This window comes from Eretmochelys imbricata, chromosome 12, assembly GCF_965152235.1.
Source record: "Eretmochelys imbricata isolate rEreImb1 chromosome 12, rEreImb1.hap1, whole genome shotgun sequence".
NCBI lineage: Eukaryota > Metazoa > Chordata > Testudines > Cheloniidae > Eretmochelys > Eretmochelys imbricata.
In genome coordinates, this window is record NC_135583.1 from 21,834,732 (window position 1) to 21,855,037 (window position 20,306).

General features: G+C 38.1%; 1 protein-coding gene across 1 annotated transcript in view; it reads left to right on the forward strand.

Moving 5' to 3' along the window:
• Positions 1–17,612, forward strand: part of ZNF536 (zinc finger protein 536) — a 397,745-nt gene extending 380,133 nt beyond the window's left edge. Inside the window, exon 7 of the mRNA XM_077831317.1 lies at positions 17,377–17,612. Coding sequence (XP_077687443.1) covers positions 17,377–17,612 — 236 coding nt within the window. The remainder of the gene's footprint in view (positions 1–17,376) is intronic.
• The last annotated feature ends 2,694 nt before the right edge of the window (positions 17,613–20,306 follow it).

Sequence of the window (20,306 nt, forward strand, 5' to 3'; positions counted from 1 at the left end):
GCAGGTTATTGTTTGTGGACAGATGGTGCATCACATTTTATTGCTTATTCCTTCTGTGGTTTCTCATATGTGGGACTGATGTGCATTCTGAAGTCTTTGTTTCCTTGCTAAAGTCTCTAATCTAAAACAGGCAATCAAGCAAACAGACAGTGCTTCAGAAAGCATAATCATAGTTTTAAAGGGAAAAAAATTTCAACTGCAGTTAAGGAGCAGATGTGTTCCCTGAAAATGCAAAAGGTTATCAGAAGTATTAAGATAGCACAAATACATAAAATTAGGAAGCACCTACAGAACAGTTATTTTATTTTAATAATGCAGAGTAGGTGTGTCTTTTCCTTGAATACCTGCTTTGTGTTTCACTGTCTTTGGTACTGGTACAATGAAAGCCTTAAGAAACTGGCTTTTGCTTTCACCTTTCCTCCTGAGATTGGCAGCCTTTGTCTTTTATAGGCAAGTAGCAGCCTTGTTGTGATCTTGGAGCCACTGCTGCCCTTAAGAGTTAAATCATGTTGATATACAGGAAGGAAGTGAAATAGACTAACTCTACTCTTTTCTTCCTACGGATTTTTCTTTTTATTCTGAAGATAGAATTACTGTTTGTAAGCATCTGAAAGTCATTAGTGGCTCTGCAGTCTGTCAGGTGCCGACGCAAAAAACTGCTGAAACTGAACGGGTTCCTGTGCAGAGTGCTGGGAATTTGTCATGTGCTGATGAGCAGTTATAATAATATATGAGCAAATCACAAGCATTCTGCAAATTAATCAAATTTTTTTCCTTCTCCCTTGTCTCTGGGAGAGTGGCTTTGCCGGCAGACGTAGGTGAAGCAGTTTTACTCACAGATGGTAGCTCTGGCATCAGATGGAATTTATATAACAGTAATTCTGATTTCCTGCCAAAGTAGCACTGAAAACACCAGGGAGATTGTACAAGACAAGTCATGTGGTTTTGCTGAGGTTGTTGTGGGAAGTTTAAGGGGGGATATCTCGAAATTTTCCTCTTTGCATTTATTGTTTTAGCCTGAAGGGCCAGAAATTGTATGCCATTCTGCCACGGGCTAAATCCAACACATCTTTTTTTATGAATTGTGCTGAAAGAGTGCTTCACAGCTGTTGAAACTGCTGGCAGGGAGAGAACCACATGATTCCTTCTCCTTTCTCTTTCCTTACAAGGATTAAAGGAGGGAAGGTTCAAAAGGTTGTTGCACTACATGTTAAAGTGAGGCAGGGTCTCCCTTTCCAGGAAGCAATGCCATGTTCACTTACTTTATACTCCCTTCGGTATAACAAAATAGAAAAGGGGATTTTATTTCAAATATTTAATTAACTGTAAAGGCAAAGAATTCTCCTCTTAATAACAAGCCAGGTTTTTTTGAATGAGGTGATTAAAATTAGTATTTGTGCATAAACTGATGTTTCCAGTTTGAGACGTAAGAAAACATATATGCACATCTTATGTATTTTTATCTATAAAGGGTAAATGTGTGAGCATACATGTATTATGCAGCCTGTGTTTGAACTGGAGATAATGGCCTAATTCTGATCTCACTCACATCAGCATAAATCAGCTAAAGTTGCACCTTTGTTAAAAAAAAAAATCAGCGTGAGACCAGAATCAGGCTCTGTATCTTTTGAATGATTTGCTTTTTTACAATTACTCAGTCTTCACTAAAAAATATTTTTATAATAGAAAATTGAGTAACACATGGAGCATAGCTGGAATGCTGTGTGAACTTAAAAGAAAAAAAACGAAGGGGGAGTAGAATGGGAGAACTTTCAGGGAATGTTTTTAATAAAGAGGTGAATTCTTTTCTGCAGTAGGAAAAATGATAAAAAGATGGCGTATCAGCTACATTATGCAACAAAGTAATGCTGCTGTGTTTTTATAATGTAAAGCACTGCCCATTTGTTTTGGTTTACGTGACTGCAGTGAAATAAGTGGATTAGACTGAAACTTTAGCATGCTTCACTGCAGCTGGTTGCAGACATCTGTCATTCCTCAGCCATACATTCTGGATCATGCCAAGAAGAAAAAGCAAAGTCTGACACCTTTCATTTTAGAGATCCTTTATAGAAAAGAGAACCGGGGGGAGAGAGAAGGGGGAAGTGGGCAGGGGGAAAGAGAGCATTTCCTTTGTGACTTAATAAAAAGACACTTTTTCTGTGACATCATCAGTAGTACTTTCCAAAGAGAAAGATCCTGAAAAGTTCATGCTCAATTTATCCTTTTCAATCTTTTAATTTTTACTGTTCAAGCTACTGATTTGTTCAACTGGATATGATAAAAAATGTATATTCTGTGTGTGTGTGTAAAATATATATTAAAGATAGATGCATATATATCCGCTAAATGTAGATATACATGATACACCTAGTGAGATATAAGTTATATTGTGTAATCACTCACAAAGGTACTCATATTAATTCAGTGCAACAACAATGATGGAATGGAATGCCATTGCATTGTTGATAGCAAGATGTTTTGCAAAGTACACACACCTAACCCCATAAATAGATAGTAGTAATGTTTTTAGTAGAATGATAAGCGGGTAGTGAGTTATCCCCAGATAATCTGAAATATTAGCTTTTAGTGTGCTGGATATTTATTTACTTAAGGTGTTTTGTTTTTCCTGAGACTCTTTTCTAACATGTCGCTGTAGATAGAGAATCATCAGTTAAACAAAAGTTGTAATGTGACAAAGTTACATTTACATTACCTAACTTACATAACTAAGCAACAACTAAATTAAAGAAGAACATGTTTATCTTAAGTGACATCTTGGATGTAGAAAACACTTAGTACATTTTACGGCCTCCTTTCAGCAAGTACTCCAGAACGTGCTTACCTTTAAGCATGTGACTAATCCCATTGTTTAAATTCATACTTAAGTGATTTGTTGATTTGCCCACAGGAGAAATTCCTAATCTTTACCTGCTTAGACACACAGACCCAGATCCTCACCTGATGTGAAATTTGCATAACTTTGTTGATTAAAATGAGTGAGGATCTGGTCCTTTGAAAGTTGTGTTTGAGATTTCCCAGAAAATTGGGAATGAGATTTTTGTTTTACTGCCACTCCACCAAATAAAATAAACAAATTCAAGACAGGGGCCACAGTGATAGAAAAAGCACTACTATATTTATGAGTAATTAAGTCCTTTGAATCAATGGTTACCCATGTTAGTTTTGGGTTGTTCTACCCATTTGTAATTGCAAGGACATGTTGATGAAATAATGATACAAGATTTAGGACTCAAAGACTTATGTATGTGAATGATCAGGTTTACTGAGGTCTGTAGGACTACTTACAGGAAAAAAGTTACTCATATGCTCATGTGTTACAGCACCAGATGCTCAGGGGATATGAACTGACTTTGCTCAATTGTTTAAGAGGTGTAAATAAAAGGGAGATAATTGTTAGGGTGGTCTAAAGCAGAGGGGTGTTCAATTAGCAGTAATGGGTGAAACTGAACTAAGAAGAAGAGCTGAATATTAGGGGAAATGTAACAGTGATATTTAACATGTTATACTGGAATAATTTCCCAGGGGGAATATCTTCATTGCTTCAGATATTAAAACTAGACCGAACATAGGATATAAGAATATACTGGCAGGAAAACAAGATCACTGATTAGGCCTTTTCCAGTAGTAACTTCTGTAATTCTGTAATCTCTGTTTCTACAGTCCCATATCCCCAAAGTGCAGGGTTTATCCTGGAAACCCTCACTTAACTGAACGTAGTGCTTCATGCTCAAAGCTAAATATCCCTTGAAAGATTAAAAGTGTATTGGGCTACTGAAAGCACTTGAGGGAGCAGGAGGTTGAAAATTCTCATGAAAGACCTAGCAGGAGAACTTGAGATAGTTTGGTTAAGAGTTTAATAGCTGAGAAGTGTGTTTCCTCAGAACTTAATACCAGTGATATGATTAGTAGATGAAATGTAAAAGAAGTGGTAGAACAAGTAAAAGAATAGATTGGGTTAAAAATGAGTTGATTCATGTCTTTACACACAGAAGGGGTAGGAGTGTACTATGTAAGCTTGTATCACGCAAGGTACAGTATTTAGAAAAACTCTGTATTGATCAGTTATTTATATTAAAGAACAAAATGGTATCTACCTCTGAGACCACATCTCTCCTTGGCCATACTTCCTTAGCTGCAATTTGCCCAGACACTCAAACCAGAGTGATAGAAGGAAAGGGGATGTGTTAGCAATGTATAATCTATCCTTGACTTTGGAATTCACTCCCACCCTTTTTCTGAATTAGCCAGAACCTACAGATCTTTAGGGACAGTGAATTGCCCATCTATTCCTTCCGGCCTTTGGTGAAAGAGAAAATTATTGTGAGAGTGGTGACATGGGGGAGGAATGAAAGTTTATATTTTTTGCCTGGCCACTGTGTGAATTATAAATTTTCACAATAGTTACCTTTCTAAATATTGTCCAGGATAGCTTACCACCTAGTACCCTTAATAAGAACTCTTTGATCTATTTGTGTATATAAACCAAAATGAATAAATTTGAAAATCTATTTAAATTTAATTAAATCTACCAAAGCATTGGACAATCAGAATTATGGCTGACATTCCAGGCTCAGCGAATGACATAATTCCCACTAACTTCATTTGGGGTGCTCTCGGGCATTTTGCTCTTAACTCACACTGTTGTGTCAAAAACAAAATGGTATGCTATTGTGCACAACAATGTTGCATTACACCAGATATATAGAGAATTTGGCAGGCAATTTAAAATACTTAAGCCTTTGTTTTATGAAGTCCCGAGTAATTATTTAGGGAGAATGTGTGGTGTTGCTTCCACAAGAGATGGTTTTGTATCTGTTTCTATTCCTAAATCAGACATTCCTGTTTTAAAAAAACTTACTCTGTGAAAAAAATATTTTTTATAATCAGGTGATCTTTTCAACAAATATGAAATACAGTCTGCATTTAACCATGGGCAATTTAATCTAGCTATTTCTGGGATTTAGATTACTCAACACAGTATACAAACTCCTCTATCTTAGTGCATCCATTTTCATATAATAAATATTTATATTTTTATCACCATCATCAATAGATAACATGTTAATGAAGGTAAAATGGTAAAATTAGAGATGTTTCTTCTCATGATTTGATGACTGATTTGATTAATGATTTGAAAGCATAAATATGAAAGAAAATGATAGAATTTGCTAATTGTTTCTGTTTATTAAGAGTGATTTTACATCCACATGAAGGTTAGCTTCTGTCTGATACTGATTTGAAATTAATAGACAGCAGGTTTATAACAATCAAAAGGAAGTACTTCTACATTGCCAGGGGATGTTGTGAAGGCCAAAATTCTAAACTGCGTTCAAAAAAGAATTAGATAAGTTTATGGAGGATAGGTCCATCAGTGGCTATAAACCAAGATGGTCAGGGATGCAACCCCATTTATTAAGCCTCTGACTTCCAGATGCTGGGACTGGACCAAAGTGGAGGGATCACTCAATAATTGCCCTGTTCTGTTCATTCCCTCTGAAGCATCTGGATACTGGGCTAGATGGACCATTGGTCTGACCTAGTATGGCCGTTCTTACATTGTTATGATTTACTTTTGGCTGTTTTACATACGGAGTTTTTTACTTCGATTTTCTTCTTTTGGTCTCCATGGCCCACCAGTGTCACAACAACTGTTTTTCTGAATATAAAAGCCAGAGCCAGAATTAGGGGGTAGCCACAGTTGAAATTAAAATTGAACTCTTACTGGCGCAGGGGCCGGCTTCCCCCACACCCCTGAAGGGGCGGGGCCGTGGGCGGAAGGAGCAGGGCTGGGGTCAGCACCCCCCAGCCAGCCCATCTGCACTGCCTGGGCCGCACCGCCTAGGGCTCCAGCGGCGATTTAAAGGGTCCGGGGCTCCGGCCGCTGCTGCGGAAGCAGCATTGGCGGCCGGAGCCCTAGGCCCTTTTAAATTGTGGGTGCTGAGGCAGCTGCTCCTTTTGCCTCCCCCCCCATCAGCAGTCCCGGGGCGGGGGAGAAACGGGCAACCACATTAACGGCAGCACTTTAAGCAGGGTCCTTTGCCACGGCAGCACTTTAAAGTCAGTTGTACAGGCCGGTACCAGCAGCCACTTTTAACCGGTACATCGTACCAGCCCATACCGCCTTACTTTCACCCCTGGGGGTAGCCAGAAGGGCAACTGACTGGGACCCCATGCCACAGGGTTCCCCACAAAGCTAAGTTGCTCAGCTAAGTTTCTCAGGTGGCAGGCCTGGGAGCCTTGGGCTTACTCGTTTTTAAATGTATTTTAAATGAACCCCCACGCTGTGAGGCTTCAGCTTTTTACCCGGGGCCCCAGCAAGTCTAACACTGGCCCTGTTTGGCGGCCCCCCTGAAACCTGCTCGCAGCCCTCCAGGGGCCCCAGACCCCTGCCTGAGAATCATTGAGCTAAGATACACATTGAATTGTTGCTTTAAATTCCATTTTTGTAACATAGCTTATTTCTTTTAATGTTGCAATTAAAGGAATTCAGCATTAACATTAGCACTTTCCTGGCTTCTTTAGGCTTATATTATACCTTTAATATTATTAAATAGTGAACTGAAATGCTTATTCAGAAGTACTAAACTCTGTTTACGATTCCAAATCATGAATAGACTGCACCTTCATTTGGATTTTGAGGGATCCAAGTAGGTACTTGAGAGTATAATTTGGTCCATCGTGTAGATTTTCACGTTACAAATACATTTAAAAACGAGTAATGAATTTTGTTTTCTTACTTTGCTTGTTTCCCCTGCTACAACCAATGACATCTTTACCATCTTTAAGAGCTTGAGGCTATACATTTTTATGCACTTGAGTACTAAAGTGAGTAGGCCCATTGGGCCATTTTCTTAGCTCCAGCACAAGTGAGGAAGTGACAGAAAGGTGCTCTTTGTGCCCTTCCCCAAATCTTGGGGTCATATGAAACATTTCCCTATGCAGGGGAGATCCTTCAGTAGTTGCTAACCTGACACTAAGGCTATTCTGCACTCTGTATGCATGCAGATCTATACTACCAGGCTTAGGCTCCAAACCTGGAAAGCATCTTTCCTCAGGGGAGTGCTTAAGCACATCAGTGAGACTTAAGCACATGGTTAAACACTGTCTGAATCATGTCCTTAGTGTGCCTCCCACCACTGGTAGTCTCGCTGGCTGTTCTTAGGAGTGTTTGCAGAATCAAGCCCTATAGTAACACAGGAAATTCAGCTTGAGTAGTGTATGAGATGTCATCAAGTGTGCAGGTAAAGCACAGAATCCTGAGGTCCAGTAATGACAGGTGAAAACTTTTCCAATCATTTCTAAGAATTCATTTGTTTGTACTTCTTTGTCTACGCTTGTATTCTGTCAATTGTTTAGAATATCAGACAGTTCTTTTAATTTAAAAAGCTTGTCTGTTCAACATTACATTTAGGGTTTTTAAATTTAATTTCTTTGTTGTAATTTAATAAATGAAAAATCATTTCATGGAATGTTGTTATTTACCCAAAAGATCTGGGTAAATAACAACATTTCTTGAGTTGTTCCAGGGCCTGTGTGTGGTTAAATGTATATTCAGAAATTTTGGAAAACTTTTATTGCAAGTATCAATCTGACTGGAGCAATTCTAATCTATCTGGTATTCGGGGAGTTTTATAAATGCATAGTGTGAGACCAATAAAGTAGAATGGCTCAGTCAGAGCCATTATTGTCTATTGGACAAATACATGTATTCAGCTTTTTTCCATCCATATTATTATGCACACAATTGGAATGGCTGCTTTAGAGCCATTTTGGTCTATTGGGTAATACAGACCGTATTTAGGATGTTTGCTCTGAATAGTAAAAATCTTTATGAATATTTGTGGGTAAAAAAAATGGAATGCACAAGAGTAGTAGCCAATTTTTAAATGACAATATTTTTCCCTTTTCAAATTTTTGTTTGCATACCACATTGCTGTCACCTTAAAATGGTAGCTGGCATTTAGTTCTCCTGAGACACCAAACTGTGAGAGCCATGAAGATGCATTACACAATTATCTCCAAGCTGATGGTCACAGGGATTGCCAGGGAATCATTCAGAAAGGTTGTCCTGTCAGGCAGAAAGCGTATGGCCACCATCTTGGAATTGTTCCTTCTGATGGCAAATGCCCATGGGTTCATTTAAATCACAATTCTATCTCTGATATGGATTTTCATGGGAAACAAAGTTTTAAAAGCAGCTGTTCTTGGTAGAAATGATTTTTAAGTTGGTGGCAAGAAGAACCTATATTGGGGTGGTCAGAAGCATGTTCTAAGGTTGTTTATTTCCTTGGTGTGTTTTCTTGGCATCTGGTCAAATATGCTTCTGAACATTAAAAACATTTCTCTATATGCCTCTACTAGTGCTTGCTACCTCTCACTTGAAATTCTAACTGTACCTAAATGGGAATCAGTAGGTTCCTTTATTTGCTCCTAGCAATGTAGAGCACATTTCCAGTTGGAAATCCAACTATATTAACATCAAACAAGAGCAAATTATGGTCCTGTCCATTTCAACAATTCCCTTTTGAGATCCAGCCATGGGTACTCCATTAGCAGAGTTTCTGAGTGTCCCACACTTTTTAATAGATAGCCTCACAACACTATTGTGAGGTAGGGCAGTGCTGTTATCCCCATTTCACAAATACGGAACTGAGGCACAGAGAAAGTAAGCAACTTGGCCAAGGTCACTCAGAAATCTGTGGCAGAGCAGGGAATTGAACACAGGTCTCTGAAGTCTTAGTATCCTAATAACTGGATCATCCTTCTTCTTCTCCAGGAGGAAAATTAAAGTAGACTTTACAAATACAAAAAGAGCATTCCATGTCTTCCATTGTCCTGACTCAAAAAACTTAAAGTGACCTAATAAGGTGGTCATCTGTAAGAGGTGACAGGACTTATTGTCAAGTTGCAACAAAAAGCATGTACTTACAGTAAGGAAGAAACTTGAAATTAACTTACCATATCACATGGTAATAATCTTACAATGTTTCAGAACCATCGACCACCTAACGAGAAACATTCAGAGCATTCTGTCATATGAGCATTGTCATTTTTGCATTTTAAGAGAACAAATGTCATATCTAGTAATCATTTTTCTCAGGATTTAATTATAATTTATAGTACATTGCACAGCATTTGTTTTCCATTCATCATTTTATTGCTCTTCATCCTTTTCTCTATGTTTCTAAGTAAAATGGTGTGTATGCAGTTGTCTCTCTCTCCGTGTGTGTATATATGTATACATATGCAATATAATAAAAAGTAGTGTAGTGGGAACAACAGACGGCTTGTGTGTATGATGTATTATTGGCATTTTTCTTTCAAATTACTGATTTGTTGTTGCTTTGGGAGAAAGCCATGATTCTGGTGCTGTTAGTACTCTTTTAACAATTTGGAATAAATTCCTGGGCTTATCCATGTGACTAATCCAATGCCCATGTTAACATTTTAATACAAACCCTTACATATGTGCCTGTAATACCACAAAATAAGACCTTTCTTTGTGGAAAATTTTCTAAAATTTGGATGCCAATCAAATATTTTTAGGAGTGGAGAATAAATGCAGCTTCACCATGTAAATTATTTTTTTTCTATGAAAAATACTTCAGCATTCATCTCTTTTCTCTCACTCTCCTGTTTGTGTGAATCTTAAATAATAGATCCATATTGAAGTTGGTAAATTAGCAACGATCAGCGGTGTACAGAGTACAGTCAGTAACCTGATGACGCTATACTGACATTGAGGTTTTTATGTGCGACCTTGGCACAGGTTGATTTTTAAAGCTATACCAATGGAAAATGGGTTTGGCAAACATTTGAATTCCTAACAACCCACTAACAAACCCTCAGTTCCAGCTGTAGACATTGTTGCCCCTATATGGTCATAAAAACCTACTTTGAGATCTGTGCCTTTCTCAGAACCTGCATTTTCAAATTCCATTCCATTGAGGCACCATGTTGGGCTGCATCAGTCATGCCATGTTATGAAACCTAACACGATGTGACTGATGTAGGCTGACATGACATGTCACAAAGCAACATATCAGATCATACATTTGAAACAAAACGAAACAAACTTTTTTTTTCTCAAAACCTAAATTAACAAAGCAACATATTTGTTTAAAAGGCAGAAGAATCTAAAGGGTTGGATTTTTTTCTTTATATTTGCTAGTTCTTTTTCAAGACCAGAATGTTCATCCTGTCCAAGCTCTGTATTCTTCCCAGGGCAGAGACACAAACTGGGACAGCTCAAGTCTGAGTCCTATGCCCAAATCCTCAAGGTATTTAGATGCCTAACTCTCATTGAAATCAATTTCAATGGGAGTTAGACACCTAAATACCTTTGAGCATCTTGGCCTTAGTGCTTTCTCCACTTCTAGGCTTGGACCTACAAGGTTCTGAGTGCTGTCAACTCCCATTGGCCTCAGTGGGTTCTGAGGGTACTCATCACCTCTCAGGGCACTCTGCATCTTCCACAACTGCTTCCAGACACCATTACTCCTATTATAGTCGATCCTTCCTGTTTTTCTTTTGTAGCTCCATCGCTTTACAATCTCTGCTCTCAGTTCACAATGTTGAAAGGTCTTCAGTCACTGAAGTGCAAACAATGTAGTGTGCTACTCTACCGCCAGGTTGTTTGAGATGTAAGCAATAAAGTGTCCCCCCACTCCTCCCTTCATATCTCAGAAGGATACTCCATAATTTGCTCTCCATGCTGACCTGCCTCTAACCCGATTCTCCCACACTGCAACACAATGCATTACATATTATCTTCTGAACCATCAGGCAGGGTTCTTTTTCTTAAAGGGCTTTCAAATAATTTTATGGGAAGATATATAGAAGGTAGAATATATATGACCTATAACTTGCAAAGAAAGAACCCACCAACCACCACTAGATAAAACATTATAAATTTATTGCCAACTTATCTAGGAAGGGTTATTTTAAGAACCTGCTGCCCACAACAAGTTTTGAGCTGTAATTAATGGATGGGTTATCCAAGAGAAATGGGCATTTTCCTGTGTCCCTTAGTTACAAGCAAATTGCAGATATTGTTATCTTTGCAAGTAAGAATAATCTCTGTTTTTTGTACTTCTTCTGCTGTAAACAATGTTCCTCTTGCTTTCCTTTGACCCTCACTCTGTATACATATTTATATATTATTCATACTGGATTAAAAATGAATGTGCTCTTTACCACAGTTGTACTGTATTGTGACAATACAAATTAACTTATTGTGTACTTACTTTTCATATGGCAGTGATGTGAAATTTTGATGGCCTCAAAAAGTAAGCAATAGAAAAAAAGACAACATTGAACAGAATCCATTTAGGTGTATTTTATATGGTCTTATTTGTTAAATTTGTTGAATTAATAAATTATGTTCCTCATGTACAATTGCACAGTTTTGAACCTTTTGTAATACTGGATGGAATGAGGTTTTTTTACAAATATTAAGGGCTGTTTTTCTCCATGCTTTGTGAATTCTTTGTTTAAATATTACTTTAATGGATCAGTGTATGAATTGGTATTACTATTTTTAATCATCAGTACTTATGATAATACCCCCAAAGAACTGATAAATGACATCACATTTTGTAGGCAGGGCTAGTGTGTTGTTTGTTATTAATGCTGCCTATACTTCCTATTATAAGACCCTGTTTGCAGTTGCTTATACCATGCCAAGCCTTTAACCATTTGGGCTGAATTCCTCCATTCTAGGTGTCTGCTTCAGGTGGAATATTTTGGAAAATTTCAACCAAACCAGTTCAGCCATTTCTGAGAGCAAGGCTAAGGAAAATAAATTGTTTTGCCAGGGTTAAAAAAAAAAAGTGGTGACCTTTTTTTTTGAAAAGCTCTGGGACCCGCCTTGCTTTGGAGCTGGGATTTGAAATTTGGCAGTGGGTGGCCTTTGTATCAGGGGCATGCCTTTTGCCATCCTGTGTAAATCTGCCCTAATTTGACAATGTTCTACGCCTTTTAAAAATCATGATTTGCACATGCTCAGCAGAGACTTCTTAGTTTTCAGCTGTTAAGTTCTACAAAAGATTCTGGCCACACTGGGCATGCTCCCACCCAGAATGGAACCAAAGTCAGACCCGTGGTAGGGTTAGAGGGGGAAGTAGACTGGAACAAGGAGCCTGTGGGACAGAAGGGGCAGAAACCAGGACTGGAAGCTGGTGGAAGCAACTGGGAATTGAATTGGAGGGAGACTGGGACTATCTGGGCAAGGAGACTGGGACTGGGATCCAGAGGGGATTGTGACTAGTTAGGCAAGGAAGTTGAGATTAGGATCTGAAAAAGGTGGACTGCAACTGGTTGGGCAAGGATACTGGGGCCAGGGAATGAAATGCGGTGGGGGACTGAGCCAGTGTGAGGGGACGAAAGTTGGATGAGGAGCCAGAGGGGGAGACTAGCACTCATTGGGCAAGGAGACTGGGATTGAGAACCAGTGGGATGAGAAGTAAAGAGGTGAAAGGGGAGTGGAGATAGATTGATAAGGACTCAGAATCAGGAAGAACTGAGCCTGGGACTAGGATAGGGGAAACTGGGACAGGGATGGTGAGTCAGGAAGGGTGAGACTAGGATTTGCTGGCTAAGAAGAATGGGATGAGAAGCCTGCTGTGTGGAGACTGGGACTGGCTAGATGAAGAAATAGAGCTGGGATGAGGAACGAGAAGTAGGGAAGAGAGCACTAGGACAAGGGACAAGTTGGAGGGGCAGAGCAGAAAGGGTCATGAAGAAAGGGAATGAGCAGAAGAATCCCATTATATCACACTCCATTTCAGAGCCTGAACTGGAACGTAAGATTCCTGAGTCTCACCATTCCTCTGAGGTCAAAAAATATCTAAGAAACCTGCTGTCAAGGTGTCCATCCCTCTCTAAATGCTGGTCCACACAGAGGGTGTCAACCTACTACTGCTGTCAGTTATTCTGTTAGCTTAAGTGGCAGAGGTCTGTGTGGTGGATCTAAAGTGTCCAACTCTAATGGTGTTGCTTCACGATGCTACATGATAGAATTTCTGGGTTTTTTTAATTTATTTTGCTTTTTAAAATAAAGGGATTTATTAGGGTTGCAAAGTCAAACACTAAAAAGTTATGAAATGCCAGAATTAAGGTTGCTTTTACAATCGTGTGCATATGCATTATGATACAGTCTTTAATTACATGATCACATACAATTTTTTCCACAGGACCCCTGCCTCATTCAGTGCACAGGCTGGAGCTGCTTTGGGGATGAATCAGGGATGAATAGGAGGCTGTTGTCTATAGGACTCCGGCCTCATTTGTTGCAGAAGTTGGAAGGTATATAGTGAATGAGGCTGGGGATTGCAGGAGGAGATCTCATGGTTAAGGCAGTTGATTGTTGCCTTGGAGGAACTAGTTTCTATCCCTGCCTGTGCCACAGAACTCCTGTGCCATTCTAGGCAAGTCACTTAAAGCAGTTTTCTCAACAAGTTGTTGCTAATTGGGTGCCTGATGAGAGACATTGGGGTCTGGTCTGCAGAAGTGCTACACACTCTGAAGTCAAAGGAAGCTGTTCTTTGAACATGTGAAACGCTATATAAAGCTAAGCACCCTGAAAAGTCAGGTCCTAGGTGTCTCAAATTGGGCACCCAAAATTAGTTGATATTTTTGACCTTAATCTCTTTGTGCCTCAATTCCCCATCTGTAAAATGAGAATATGACCACTCCCTCACCTCACAGGGGTGTTGATTCATTCATATTTGTGATACACTCAGATACTGTAGTGATGAGCACCATGAAGAAAATTAATAATTCAGTCTTCAGAGCAGGGTTTGAAAAGTGTGCCACGAAAGAGGCCTAGGGCTGGACATTGAGCAGTGAAGATAAAACAAAATATTGAATAGCTGCTTATTAAGTGAGCACCATCCCTTCAGTGCACTGACTGAGGCAGAGTTCCTGTGGAAAAAATAGTATGTGATCATGTTGTTAAAGACTGTATTGTAATGCAGACATGCAAGGGGCCTGAATGAAGGTTGCAAAGGCAACACTAATTCTGGCATTTCCCAACTTTTTGACTGCTTGACTTTGCAACCTTAATAATGTTCATTTAACATACTTTTTTTGTGTATGTTTGTAATATACAAACTGAAGCTTGCAGAAATATAATTTGGTATCTGTTTGCAATGCTTTAAATCAGTTAAAATGTAAGGGATGGATGAATAAAAGTATGTTAGGGGAAAGAAAGGTAAGCTTCTCTAAACAGCAGGTAAAGAAACCGGTAACACTGTTATACATTGGTCTGACCCAAAGCCCACTGAAGACAATTTAAAGACTCTCGTTGACTTTAATGGGTTTTGGATGGGGCCCCCATTATGACAGTATTAGTCCACGCAATTTTAAGTGTTCTTATATGAAACCTTTGCAGAGACTAGACTGTTTATAGCAAATTAGCTTTAATAATATATAAAGACTTCGTTATACTGATGTTTTCACTTGTATTTACAGCTACTATATATCCTAAAATATAAATTCACTAAAATGCAGTAATGGCTAATTTATTCACTATAGGAAGAATTTGTTTTACATGCATTTTGTGACAAACATTTTGTCAGTATATAAATTCCAGTGGTCCTTTTAATCAGATAGGATGACATCATTTCCATAAAGGAATCTGACAACAGGCACATAGTGTAATCTTATGGTGATATCAAGGAACTCGGTGTCAGGAAATATGCATTTGATTCTTGACTGCAAAGGACTTCCCATGTGACCTTGGGCAAGTCACTTAATCTCTCTGTAAATTAGTTTCCTCATCTTTAGCAGAGAGTAATAATACTTACCTACGTCTCTATATGCTTTGAGATCCTGAGATGAAAAGCACTGTGTGTGTGTTATATATATATATATATATATATATATATCAATCAATCAACATATTACTTATTATCAGCAAATGACGGTTCCAGGATTTTCAGTATAGATTCTGCCTTCAGTTTAAAATACATGTACTGTGATCCTCAGCATAAACCACCAGATGAACAAATAAAGACATTTTTAAAATCAAAACTACAAACATCCTAGCCAGGATAAAATAGACCAAACTCATACATTATTACTGAGGTCCCTTTCCAAGGTGCGATGTTTCCTTCTATGAATTGAAGGGATAATTGTGAAATGGAATGATTTTATTGGACCTTTCTTCTGAGTTTTGCAATCTAGCTTAGAATTTCCAAAACTATGCAAATCATATTTTCAGTGAAATCTCCTTCTTTATACCCATTCAGTTTTTTACCCATTTTCTGTGCACAAAAGTGGATTGTGGAAGAATATAACTGATACTTTCAAACATGTTGTGAGTGCAGTTATGAACGTATACGCCTTTGGATTTAAGGGACTGATCCTGAAATGCATTGAATAGGTCTTGTAATCTCTTCCTTGACCACTGTTTCTAGTCCTCCTGCTGAAATTCCTCTGTGAAATTCCTGACCATTCCTATTTCTATAACTACCATTCCTAATTGTGTTCACTATGTTCCCTATTACTTTTCCCAAGATTAAATTTTCCTTGGAGATTTGCCCTTGTTAAGACTAATAATTTCTGGGTTTCATCTCTTTTCCCTGAGTACCTTGTCTGGAAAATTTCCCTTCACCTGCCCTGTCTGAGGAGCAGAAGAACCTTCAGTGCTTCAAGTCTGAGACTTAGGTAGAAACCAATTTACTGTGTCCTATGGATCCATTTAGGCCAGTGTAAATATTTTGTATTCTGGAGCAGGACCCTGTCCTAACACAACTGACATCAGTTCATTGATGATGGGCAGGCATCTCCTCCATGCACAAATGTCGTACCCTCGCTTGAGGAAACATGCCCACGGGGCTGTGTTCTGGGCACAACACTTCCCTCCTCCTGAGGAGCAGCTAGAATCTTCTGTGTGGACTCAGTCTTCAGGTGCTAATTCCCACTTTTTCCATTAAAAATAGTGGGTTGTTTTAGGGGTCCAAGCACTCTAGTTCAACTGATGACATCTCTCACAGGGAGTGAGTTTTCCTGACAACCCACCATCCAGAACATCACCAGTGTAACCCCGGTGTCACTTCAGACCTCTTTCTCTAATGGGAATAACATCTGACCAGGCTACCCATCTTCCATTTACCTATGTAAAACTAACCTGATAACACCTGAATGATGATTGGCCACAGCTCACCTGCCTGTGACATTTATCGAGTTAGGCACTCTTGGCCTCTTCCCACACAGTGTGCACTGCAATGCTTTCACACCTACAGTACTTTCCTCCTCCTCCTTCTGCGTCCTATGTAGTATGTCGTCTAGAAACAGGAGAGGGGGAAAAGTGCTCTTCTAATGTGGATATTGGATATTGTTTTTCACTTGTCCTGGATTTATGTAGATGGTCTGGCACATTTATTTATTCATTTATTTGAGCAAATTAAAGCAAGCTAAGCGCATTTGACCTCAGATGGTCCTGGTTTAAGTTAATTTGAGAGACAAAGCTCATAAAGTTCCAGTAAAACACATCAACAACTTCCCAGCATAGGTTGAAATGTGATTGCTGAAACATAACCTCCAATACCAGATACAGCACCAAGATTCAAAGTCACAATAATATGAAAAATAATATAAAGCACATTGCAAGACTGACTAAAAAAGAGCTGTGTTTCATTCATGCCTTTTTTTTTTAGTCACTATTTCATACACAAGCATACATCAGGTTCTGTGCAGTAACATTCCTTTTCTAATCTAGACTGGATATTTTATTTTTAAGTTAGCTATAGTTTTGAGCCTCCATCCAGCAAACACTCATGCACCTGCATAACATTACTCACGAGTAGTCCCACTGCAGTAAAGTTACACATATGTGTAAGTATTTGTAGGCTTGAGGCCTTGCTTATCTCAATCCATTATTGCTATCCATCCAGAAAAACACAAAACAACATAACAACTCCATGTACATAACATGAAACATACAATGTTATCCTCAGAAACCCACTCAAAGACAAAATATGTTTATTAGAGTGTGGTCTGCACATTGTCATCGTGCATTGCTCTAGATAATCAACAAATATAAAAGAATCTATTATATGGTTAACTTTATTTGCAAGTGTTCAGACTGGATCACAGAGCGAATGCTTAACAATTATGTTAACTAAGTGAGAGGGGATGGCTTAGTTTTCTTTAATGTCCCAGAAAAAGAATTTTTAAAAATACAGTTTGTATGAATAGAACTCAACAAAAGAACTATGAATTTCTTATTGTTGCTCAATGCATGCAGCACTTCCTTATAGCAGTATTTCTTTGTTACACTTTGCAAAGAACTGGCTTGCAGTGAAAATGTAAATATGAGAAAAACTAACCAGACTTTTGTCTGTCACGCAGGTCACAGGCCTTTCCAGTGCAGATACTGCCCATACAGTGCCTCTCAGAAGGGAAATCTGAAGACCCATGTTCTTTGTGTCCATCGCATGCCTTTTGACAACAGCCAGTATCCAGATCGCAGGTTCAAGCGCTCCAGAGTTGACTCTGAGGCTTCTGGGAATTTAGAGGAACCTGCAGCTGTCAAACCTGGGAGCTCAGCAGAGCTAACAGAGGAGGGCAGCAAGGCCCAAGAGTAATGCAGCTGAACAAATCAATCTGTATATTGCAATATTATTTTACACAGTTCTTAGGTTGCATTTGGGTAAGAGTTTGATAACTGCATTCCAAGAAAAAGAATTGTGTACAAATTCCCAGTGGTGTACAGGATGTTTAAAACATTTAAATATATATATATACGTATATATTACAAAAAGAAAAAAATAATTCCCAGCCCTTGAAAATGGCTGCTAAACTGTTACCTGGCAACAAGTACTTCCAAACAATGTAGGTGGGATAATAAAGTGATTTTAAAATGTTGGGAGGTCATTAGTTATTTAAAAAGCAGAGCGATTTCAAACTTCAAAGTGGTCTTTGTCCAAAAATAATGCTCTTAACAGAAAAATGATACCGTCTAAATGATTTAGTGTTGCCTTGAAGATTGAGGGGCTGTGTTTTCATTGTTGAAAACACCTTTATAATATGACACCAGCTGCTGTCATTTGCCTAGCATAGTAATGAGATGTGTTGGTAGACTGCCATGGTGCCAGTCTGACTGGAGCTGTCATTGCAGAGAAAATCAATTCAAGTGGTGTTGCAACTGCACTATAGGAGAAATCTTAGACGGCCCGTAAGCTGGGGTCAGTACTGACCTATATTGGAAAGGATTGTGATATTACATTTTTGTTTTTTTTTTAATATACAGCCAAATGAATCAATGGTTAGAAAGAATCTGAAGACCAATGTGTGATTGCAGATTGGTTGTGTAATTCCATTTTTTTTTTAGATCAACTTTCAGTATTGAGGGAAATTCTTTTATTCTTTTCTTTCTTGTTGATGAAGAAATAGGTTGCTGTAAAAGTAGAAGTACAATATATAAAAAACATTGTTTAGTGAAACTAGTCAACCTTATCTGTAGAAGGTGCTGGTGAGAAACAGAATATTATTAACTAGCGGGTTGATTTCTTTTTCTTTCTTTTCTTTTCTTTCTTTTTTTACTTGAATGAAGGATTCCCCAGTCATGGTTAGTTTTCATTTGTTAGGTTTTATAAGTGTTACAGACATAGTGCAGGAGTTTCTTCTGGAGAAAGCTCTTATAAAGTAGCTTGACCTAAAATATGAATCCAAACATCCTGCTCTTTGTCTCTAATGAAGAAAAGTGTTTTTGCTAATATTTCTTTGTTTTTGTAAAACAAATGTGTTCTATATTTTTGAAGATTTTAGCTTTTCTACTGATTGGATCCTCCAAATTTATTAAGTTCTTTGCCATATAGGAAGCTTTTGAGAGACTACAATGAAACACACAATAAAAACAAAAAGTAAGAATAATAGGTAATGGTTTATTCTTAAATCTGCTTGAATGGCATAAAAAATTAGCCTTTTAATGTACTTCCTTTGATAGAAGCAAAATCGGTGCTGTTTATCTGGTTATTATGATAGTAGAGAAGTATTAACTTCTTCTAAAACAAAATCATCCAGACTTTAAAAAAAAAAAAAAGTCAATATTTCTTTGCAGGCTGGGAGCACAGAGTAAAACCCCAGGGCCTTAAAACTTCAGCTCTGCCTAAAGCAGTTTACAAAAAATACTAAACTGCAATCAATGTAAATAAAATTCTTAGCGCTACCCTGAGACTGGAAAAAAAAAATCTCAGGCTAATAAGGAATACGGTTTGCATATGCTGTCGGAAAGGATGTCATCCAACTGAAGTTTCAGTTTAAATGAGGTCACTGTGTAACTTGGACCCATCTGGCACAGAGCAAGCTGCTTTTCTTGTTTTTCTAGAATAGTTCTCACTGCCTTACTTAAATCGAGTTGATAAACTTAATGCAACTGTTTCTATGATCCTAGATAAAGGATTGAAATGTTATTGAAAACTTTCTGACTGTAGTAAGCTTTAGGATTTTAACTGCACTACTGTGTTTGGTGACTGTGTCAGTCGCTTGCTTTTGTGTGTTTGCGCCGCCTTCAATATCTTAGCAAAAAAAAAAAAAACATCAAAACAAAACAAAAAAAAAAACAAAAAACAAAAAAGCCCACATTCCATTTCTTGCACTTTTTGAGCTCTTTCAGTATTCTTTTGTGTCTTCTGAGCATTTTCAGATACGACAGGCAATAATTCTGTTTGTGACACTGGAAACATCTCCCGTTCTTTGTGATGTGTGTGTTGATTCCATTTGGTCCGGTGCTACTGTCCCTATTTTCCCCTCTGACATAGACCTTTTTTCCAGAACATTTGTAACTTGTAATACAAACAAGTGACAGCAGCAGTGATGCATTGTCAGTTTCTGAATATCATCATGCTTCTCATATCTAAACATGTCAAGTTTTTTCTCTGTAACTTCTGTAGTCTGTGATACTGGTCATAATACTGTCTACATTCCTACACAAAGAAAAATTTCTATCTTGGAGGAAATCTGAGAATAATAGAGTAGAGGATTTTGTTGCTATGCTTGTAACAATTAGAAAACTTTGTATTTAAAGTTTATTCTTGGTCATTATTTATTATTATAATACATCAGTTGACAGAACTTTATTCTGGTATAGAAGTATTAAAAGTTGTTTTTTCAGCAATGACTGTTTTCTTTCTGCTGTTAGAATAAAAATTGTCTTTGAAGCAGTACAGTTTTATCCAGTGTTTTACGCAATAAAACCTCTACCTCTGAAAAAAGTTTTCCTACTTGCATATGTTTATTAGGAACACTTAAAACATTACTTTCTGCAGCTTTGTCAGATA